The 8,723-nt window shown below is 35.7% G+C and overlaps 1 protein-coding gene across 2 annotated transcripts; it reads left to right on the top strand.

The window, feature by feature from the left end:
- The first annotated feature begins 728 nt into the window (after positions 1-728).
- On the top strand, positions 729-6,698 carry LOC105389311 (pupal cuticle protein Edg-91). Of its 2 annotated transcripts, none has more exons than XM_038113136.2 (4): positions 729-836; positions 1,520-1,693; positions 5,631-5,892; positions 6,518-6,698. In XM_038113136.2, the coding sequence occupies exons 2-4, from the start codon at positions 1,525-1,527 to the stop codon at positions 6,525-6,527; spliced, it is 441 nt and encodes a 146-aa protein (XP_037969064.2). In that variant the 5' UTR covers positions 729-836; positions 1,520-1,524; the 3' UTR covers positions 6,528-6,698. The 2 variants fall into 2 exon arrangements, with proteins under 2 accessions (XP_037969064.2, XP_037969065.2); XM_038113137.2 differs by having other exon boundaries at positions 760-840.
- The last annotated feature ends 2,025 nt before the right edge of the window (positions 6,699-8,723 follow it).

The following is an 8,723-nucleotide window of genomic DNA, read 5'->3' as shown; positions in this document are numbered from 1 at the left end:
TCAAAATACTCGTATAACAAAGTAAACAATCATCAAATTATTATTGTAAAATAGTAAACCAGTATTTAAAACATAAACATAATATTGTCGTCTTTTTCAAGATTTGCAAAAACCTTGAGTTTTGGATTTCTTAATGTCCTGTTTGTGAATGGGTATTCAAATAAAATAGAACACGATCTAATATAAACATTGATAAACTAATTAATATTGATCACTTGATGCGGTAGTGTACCATACTGATATATTCTCTAGGTGGGGCAGAAACTGACCACCATCCGGTTACGACCCGTACGGACATCAATACAGGCCCGAAATACTTAAAATTTTAAGTAGGTACTAAGATCTGTTCAGACTTTTCAAACTTACAATGTTCGTTAGGTGGTTAGATGCAGATGTAACTATAAGAGAGAAAACAAACCTTCTCCTACCCCTACGAAGAAGGTAAAATAATTGTAGTCGAATTATATAATACTCCACAGTCCTCTTTCACTGTGTTTCAATTCAGTATATAATTTCGGCAGTGGCACATGTACGAACGAGATTGTTTATACTAGAGTCTACTGACACATGTATAGTAATGTAACGACCCTCAATTTAAAAATGAAAGGATTTTTGATTTGCCAAATTTGACCGCGGGATTAAAAATAAGTTTTTCGTCGGCAAGGCCGAGTCCCGCGCGGCGCACGCGGACTGGTCGCCACATCTTTAGGGACGACGACATTTTGTCATACATTAAAAAGCCTGAGGTCGACCTATAAAAGTCGGGGGCAGGCTTCTACCGGACATTGTGAGGCGTGAATTCGATTGTGACAGTGCTATTTAGGAAGAAAATATAAGTAGGTACTTACATCTATCTATCCCATAAATTCTAAAAACTTTACCATTGGATTAAAAAGTGATGTGAATTTTTGTGTAACGAAATTGCGAATAATTTATAGTTTGTAAAAGCATAATTTTATAAATAAAACTTTGAACGTTCACAGTTACAGTTCCCTAGTTAATTAGATAACGGCTAATTGTCACTTATTTCTATCTAATGATGTCTATGTAGGATTATTAAATAATATACTTACTATTTAAATCACACTGATCATTAAAAAAAATATCATGACCAGTAATTAGTGTAAATAAATTTACATTAAAATCACGAAAGGAGCCTCTGAATATTCCTGTTCCCTGAATAATTCCGGCGCATCCTCAGCAGTCAGCACCTAACCTGACTGGCGGTGATCTGATATTTTCACCACCGTGACAATCCCTATACAGCTGTAGTCTCCGTCATCGACACACTAACTTTAAATCACCCAAATTACCTCATACAAGGTTGCCTGTTAGAGATCGCTCTTAGCGTTTAGGCCGCCTATTGTTCATTATTCCTAGTTTATAAGTTTTCTTTGTATGTTTTGATTTGTGGTGTCCAATATAAATATATTTTATTCTATTCTAACAAGAGGAACGTCACCATCACCACATACTTTATTCCACTCACAAGAGTCTCAACCCCCTCTAACCCTCGCAGGAACCATGAGGGTATCTCCAGTAGTGTTGTGCCTGGTGGCGGCGTGTGCGCTGGTGTACGCGGGCGAGGCGCCGGCGGCTCCGGGCCCGGTGGTGGCGCTGGTGCAGGCGCAGCAGCCCCAGGTGGACGGTCAGCTCGCCCAGGCGCCGAGGCAGAAGAGAGGACTGCTGCTTGGTGAGTAGCTGAAAGAGAGTTTGTGAGATGGGAGAATGAGTGTGAAATGGTTTATAAATAGTGGACGTGGCGGTTGGTGAACCATTACACTCCTAGAGAGATTACGGTCACTGATAGTCGTTGCTTAGTTGTGGTTTCAATATTCTTATTGCGTAGTCCAGGATAAAGTCAAAAAATTTCGGATATAAGAGAAAGAGTCAGTCTTATTTTAAAAGCGCGGGATACGATCTAAGATGTGTGAGAGTTGTAGCTAGATAAAATGTTCCTATGTATTTGAGAAACCAGGACCAGAGACAACAGAATTCAAAACAAAGAATAATCAGATTACAAATGTGATGTTTACACAATTCCAAGATAAGTAGAAACGGAAGATAATGCGAACAGGCTTGTTTTGCGACGCTGCCTTTGATGTATGGCATCAACGGGATCCGTATATTGAAAGGTATCCTTTATAAATTGGAAATATTTACTGAATGAGCTACTTTTAAGTCTTATAATAGGAATTTATATTAGAGTGTACATTTATATGAAATAATTCTGATTATGTTCCTGTTAATCCACTTAACGAACTCCACTTAACGAATTTCGTTTTAAAGCTCAATAATAATAAATACTCGAATTTTCGCATAATCCTTTAAGAGCTTTCACTTTTGATCGTTAAGTGCCATTTCCATGGCAATTAAAGGTTGGATCTTCCTTTTGTACAGCATAAATTTAAAGCCCTCATAATTTATTATTGGAAAACGTGCAGATATTCATAATTCAGCCATTACGGAGGCCCGCGGAGAAAAAACACAACCACCCGCGGGGACGATTATTCTCTCCCTTTTGATTAATGGGGCAGATATAACACACACACACATATACCTATATTCGTATCTTTATTACCTAAGTGAAACCCTCACACTTTCGTTACTAGGCACCTATTTAAATTCTTTGCATAAGGACTATTTTTTTGAGCATACACCCTAATAATAATTTTAAACAAAAATTACGACTAAAGGCTCACACTTATATAGAAGAACGTTACCATTGCAATAATGATGTAAGTTGGTATACATAAACGGGTATCATAGTCGAACGCGTGAATGCTGAGCGGTATCACCTCTTCAACTTAACGGCTTAAGCTAATGGCATTCCACTAACACTAGTTCACAGGGCCTAAGTAGGAAGTTTAGTTTATAATCCACGCGAGCGCCCGCTTCCACATTAGTACTGGGCCAACTCAGCTCCCTTTATGTATACATAATATGAGTCCCTGCGGTGATCGCGGCTCACTCACTTTCCTCCCCTAGGGACGCAAGATGGATCGCGAACAAAGCAAATATTTATATAGAAAACTAATAAGGTTGAAGGTGTAATCTGTTATGAAATAGGATACGATGGATCGTTTATAGATACTGGGGATGGAATTGAATAATATGAAGTTAAAGGTCAGACGATGTCGGTAGCAGTTATATGCTTCGTAGGTATGTAGTTCTAAATCATTTCATCCAATGTAATGTATATTTCAATTATTTACTTAAAATTGAGAAAGGAATAATGATTTCAAAGATATTCAATAACTTAAGTACCTATATCTACTACTCCTAACTGAAATCATTGAAAAAATACATGTTAATTCTTTATCAGTCTCAAAATTGAAATATAATGTAAAGAACCTATGAAAGTTATTATCATTGGAGGGAACGGACTAATTAAATATGGGTACCCAGTTTATACAAATTAACGGTTGAAAAGGGTCGCACTTCGCGGACAGTTTATTTAAATCCCCGCTTATTATATTGTAGCACTAATTAATCTAATCACGCCCTTTAGAAAAGTACAACAATAAAAAACCGAGAATAAATCAAACATAATAGCTGCAACAAAACAATAGGGGTTTTCATATTATTTTAGGGATTTAGTCTGCAAAAGTTTTATTTCTGATCTCGATTTATTTATGTGTATTCAGCACGATATTTAGTGAAAAAGTCTTCGCTATTTCCGTCAAAACCTGAAGTCTGATAAATTGGAAATTTAGCAGACTACGGGTCCTGTTCAATTATTGTTGTCAACAATGGAAAAAATACGATATTTGCCTGGGTCAAAAAATAAGCAGCTACGATAAAGGTAGAGGGTCACCTCTAAAAGATAGCCCTTAAAACAGCGTGAAGAATCTAGCAGGACCGGTTCTGTTTTAATAAGGAGAGGTCGATGGATCTCCACAGAGTGGCCTTGAACTTCAGCTTGGAAAACCCATTCACATAAATAATCTACACGCCCGTGCTAAATGAATAAAACCACATTATAACCATGATAATTAAAAATACAAACAAAATCTTGTTAAGTAACAAGAATGTAATCGTGCGTGCGAGTTTAGATAAGGTAATATTACTTATATAACTGAAAACTATCGATGTGATAATGGACAACATTTCAAAAAACTAAAGCTGCTATAAATCGAAAACCATTTCGAGATTTAGCTCTAAAGGCCACAAAAAAAATGTTTTTGAATTTTTTTGATGTATCATTTTCGAGAAAATCATGAAATAGTAAAAAAGTGCTGATGACGTCATGCATCAGGTGCGATGCATTTTGATGATCAAAGCCTATAGATTTAAAAACAAAGTAACTGTCACTTTCATTTTTGATTGACGTTGACGTTTTATCGTGACGTTGTTGTTTATTTGGGTCATTTTCATTAATTCTGTTCTAACACTTTCTGACTATTTTTTTTATTTATTATTAAGAGATGACCTCTATATAATATGTCCCAGAGCATGCCACCGCCTACACAGCTGAAAAAATGCTTCTGCTTATTTTTTTACATGAAAGTACCTACTTTCCATCATCAGAAATATCAAGGTCATTTGAAAATGACCCATTTGTTGGTTGGCATGTAAACAAAGTTTAAATGTCACTTGTCAGTGTCATTTATGTTTTTTTTCGAGACTCAGGCAATAGACAAAAATAAAAATTGAGCCTAATATGTGACGTTTAAAATAATTAACTTTAAAGTTAAAAATAACATGCAAAAATTTATGTATATACAAAATTAAAAAATACGGGTCCACTAATTTTCTATAAAATTTCCGAATAACTAATAAAAATATAGGGTAAAGAAAATGAAATGTTGTCCATTGTTAAGATGGATAAGAAATGATGTCCTCGGCTAAACCTCGGTTACGATTAAAAAATTGGTCTAACAGTGTTGGATGCCATAGACAGTCACATAGATACAGACGTTTTCTAAAAATAAAATTGCTTTTTACGGTCTAAAGATAGAAGAAAAAAATACGTTATATAAAATTCTCGAGCAGTTTAATAAAGACGACTTAGCACACTTTAATAACGTCTTTAAATATATTATTAAAGAGGTACTCTTATTTATACTCAATTACTCAACTAAAGCGAAAATCTTATCATTTAAATTATAATTGAATATTCTTGTCGAAAAACTGTGAAATAATGATAATCTATTGGAATCCTTAGATTTGTGTATTTTATTACTTTGTTTTCATTACTTTTGTAGACCTCTGATGGTTTCCTAGAAAATATATAAACAGTTAATAGAACATATAGCTATAGTTCAGTACTTTATGTTTCTTTTCAAAAGGTTTTCCATTTCAAAGACAAAATTCTCCATACTGATCGTTATAAAAATACACGAAAAATCACAACAGAATTACTATCTTTGAAGAAAAATATTCTACTGAATTCAGATATTTTCATAACAATTCCTATGTCGAAAGCAATAAAGATTCTGCCTTTTGTGGTACTCAGCTTAAGATATTGATGTGTTCGAGGAAACCGTTATTGGTATTCAAAAACACTTTTCAAAATTTCAAACTTTTTTTTGTAATCTTTGTCAGACATAATTAGGTACAGCATAATAAGTTTCACGATGTTGCCAACAAGTCACTAGAGATTTATAATTTCCCGCATCTATTCTCAGGTCTGGGAGCGGCGGGTGCGCTGGGCGCCGGAGCGCTGGGCGTGGGCGCGCTGGGCGTGCTCGGGGCGAAGGCCATTGGCGCCGGCCTCATCGGCGGGGCGCTGGCCTCCAAGTTCCACGGCCGCAGCTACGGCGGCTACGGAGGCTACGGCGGCTACGGACACTACGGCGGCTACAGCAGCTACCCCTACTACAGTGGCTACAGCAGCTACCCTCACTACGGCGGCTACAGGACCTCATACTACGGCCCGTCTTACGTTGAGTTAGTATTTCTTTGTGATATTAGATTATTTATGTCGATCAGAAGTTAAAAAGTAAAACGGCTTGCAACTTTAAAGCTGCTTTACCCATCTTTTCACAGCTTAACTCTGATCTTGATAAGAAGGTAGGAAAACAAGTAGTTTTCAAAGAAAGGGAAGCCTATAAGACGAAGCGCATCTTGCGGGCTAGTCCCGTAATATGTTACGCAAGATTAAAACTTCGACTTTCAGACCGCCATAAAATGTTAGCCTCGTCTTCAACTCTTCCGAAATTTGAAAAGTGGATAAGTTTAATCCCCCAGCATAGTCAAATAGCGAGAGTAATAAATACGAAAGTAATATTGAATAGCTATCCAAGAAAAATGTTCTTGCAGTTTCATAAAATCATAGTTCAGGCTATAAATTACTTGGGATGGGGAGATTTTACAACCGCCGAGCTTTTAGGTTAAAGTTAGACGTTGCTTTTGACTATTTGGTGCCAGATTAGCTTTGATAAAATTTGAATGATAAGGAAAATAAAAAAAATGTTTCCGGAAAGTCTTTCATCTTCTATTTCTCGATCTTTGGAATTTGGTTAAAAAATTTGCATAATACAAACGTTTTATTTGATTTCATCTTCTGTTGCAGGTACTGGTAAGTGCACGAGTGAAAACGATAACAAAAAGGACAGTTCAACAGGGAAGTGAAGCAATATGATATGGTTTAGTTGTTACAGGAATTTGTTAAGATAATATTACTGAGAGAGTATTGTTGTATTTATATGTAACGTAACATCGAGATAGGAATTAAATAAAAACACATAATATAAGTAAGACTTTCATTTAAATAAGATAAACGATTCCCGACCCACACGAAATTATGCCACAAATGTGTACATAGATGTTCTAAAAGTTCTCATTCATTTCAATTTGGAGATAATTCATTACAAAAATAAACTAATTCAGAGTTACTACTTAAACGCTCGTTTCAGCAAAATTATTCCTGTTACAATTCACTACTGTTTATTGCATACGACTCATACAATAAGTCGATAGACAAAATCTATTGATTTTCATTATATGGGATACCTATCTCTAAAACAGAAAAACTCCAAACGTTTCCATAACGTCACAGGAATCATCTTAGCTGAAACTAGATAATATAATTATGTTATCATACCCGTCCCACCCAAATCTTTTTAAACCAAAATGAAACTGGTGCAATAATCTAGTGATGCAATAAATAGAACATGATTCGCATTTTGAACGCAAATACAACACGCGCCGCACAACTGTTACGGACAGGCAATAAATATCGTTCGGTATGTCGATTGTAATTTGAACAATGGAGGAATGTTGTAAAAACCTATAGGTGTTTAAGTTAAAAGTAATAAAATACAGTTTTCTACATTTAACTAAAATTGTATCTAGTAATAAGTTTTGATTTTGGGCTCTGCTATATGAATCACATTATCTTTACCTTGGTGTTAAAAAAACATCGTTGAGTCATCGATACAAATAGACTTTTGAAAATGGCAGGGCCCAGAGGCCGCACGGACCTCTAAAACTCTCTTAAGAAGCTATTATTATACTTAATACGTATGTATACGTGCGTACCTTAAATACTAGGGGAAAGTATTAGAGAAGCAATTTCCGTATGTGTATTATTAACAGACCGATAACGTCTACTCTATTACTTATAAAAATATCTTCCGGCGACCCTTGCGAAATTCCAACAACAAAAAACAATTCCGACCTACTTATGAAATTTCTTTCTCAGTTTTTATTCAGCAGCAATGTAAATTACGAAGTTCCTGGAAACTTCACGGCCTAAGGGTTGGTCCACACCGCTGCGGTGCGGTATATCTTACCGATAGGGATAGTAGTGATGCGATAGTCGTTATCACTGTTGGTAGTCTTCTTCTTTTTCTTGCCGTGTGTCGGTGACAAACACTAGACTATCCCCGCGGTGAAAGGATTGGTCAGTCAGACTAGCTTCTGTCGCCTGGCGCTTATAAGGTACCTACTATCAAGGACTTTCGTATGATATAAGGACTAAGTAACTACATTGTACTAGCTGTACCCACGCGGTTCGCTTCGCCTTAAAAAAAATTCCCGTGGGAATTCCAAATTAAAAAGTAGCCAATGTTATTTCCCAGGGTCTAGACCGTATGTATACCAAATATCATTCAAATCTGTTCAGTAGTTTTGGCGTGAAAGAGTAACAGACATACAGATACTTTTTTTTATAAGGAGACGCCTTAATGAAGCGATATTATTGACGGGATTTAACGTAGCTGTGTAGGTGTAAGTTAGATACGTATACGAATCTGCCTGCTGTTTATTTTTAAAATTCCTCAATTCTATTCTTGGTCGTTGTTGAAATTAACTGCCTTCTTAATTATGTTTATAAAATCAAGTCGATTAATAGTAGGTAAACAATAACAGCAACAACACTTTTGTTAGGCACTATATAAATGGTACAGTTTTTAGTAAGACTTGTAATTAATTCTAATAAATAATCAATAATATATGCTGGTGTTGTAACTAATTACTGCAACTGTCCACACAAACGTACTTTTCTATTTTATAGGTATGGGTAGACAAACCGATTTGATATTTTTTCTTTTTTCATTTAAAATTTGATTTTATTGTAATAGTTCTTATAAATTAGGTACCTAACCTTCAAAGCTTCATATAGGGCAAAATGGTAGGAGGAATCGTTAAATTTTAAACAAGGAGCCAACCCCTTCCGTAACCTTTTCGTGTGCTTCAAATTGGTTTTTCCTAATGCATGAAGCAACCATCTTAGTGCTACTTTTAACCTGATTTACTGTTTACGGTGTACACGGCTA

This window comes from Plutella xylostella, chromosome 5 (assembly GCF_932276165.1).
Source record: "Plutella xylostella chromosome 5, ilPluXylo3.1, whole genome shotgun sequence".
NCBI classification, from domain to species: Eukaryota; Metazoa; Arthropoda; class Insecta; order Lepidoptera; family Plutellidae; genus Plutella; species Plutella xylostella.
This window is presented reverse-complemented; position numbering and strand designations above follow the sequence as displayed.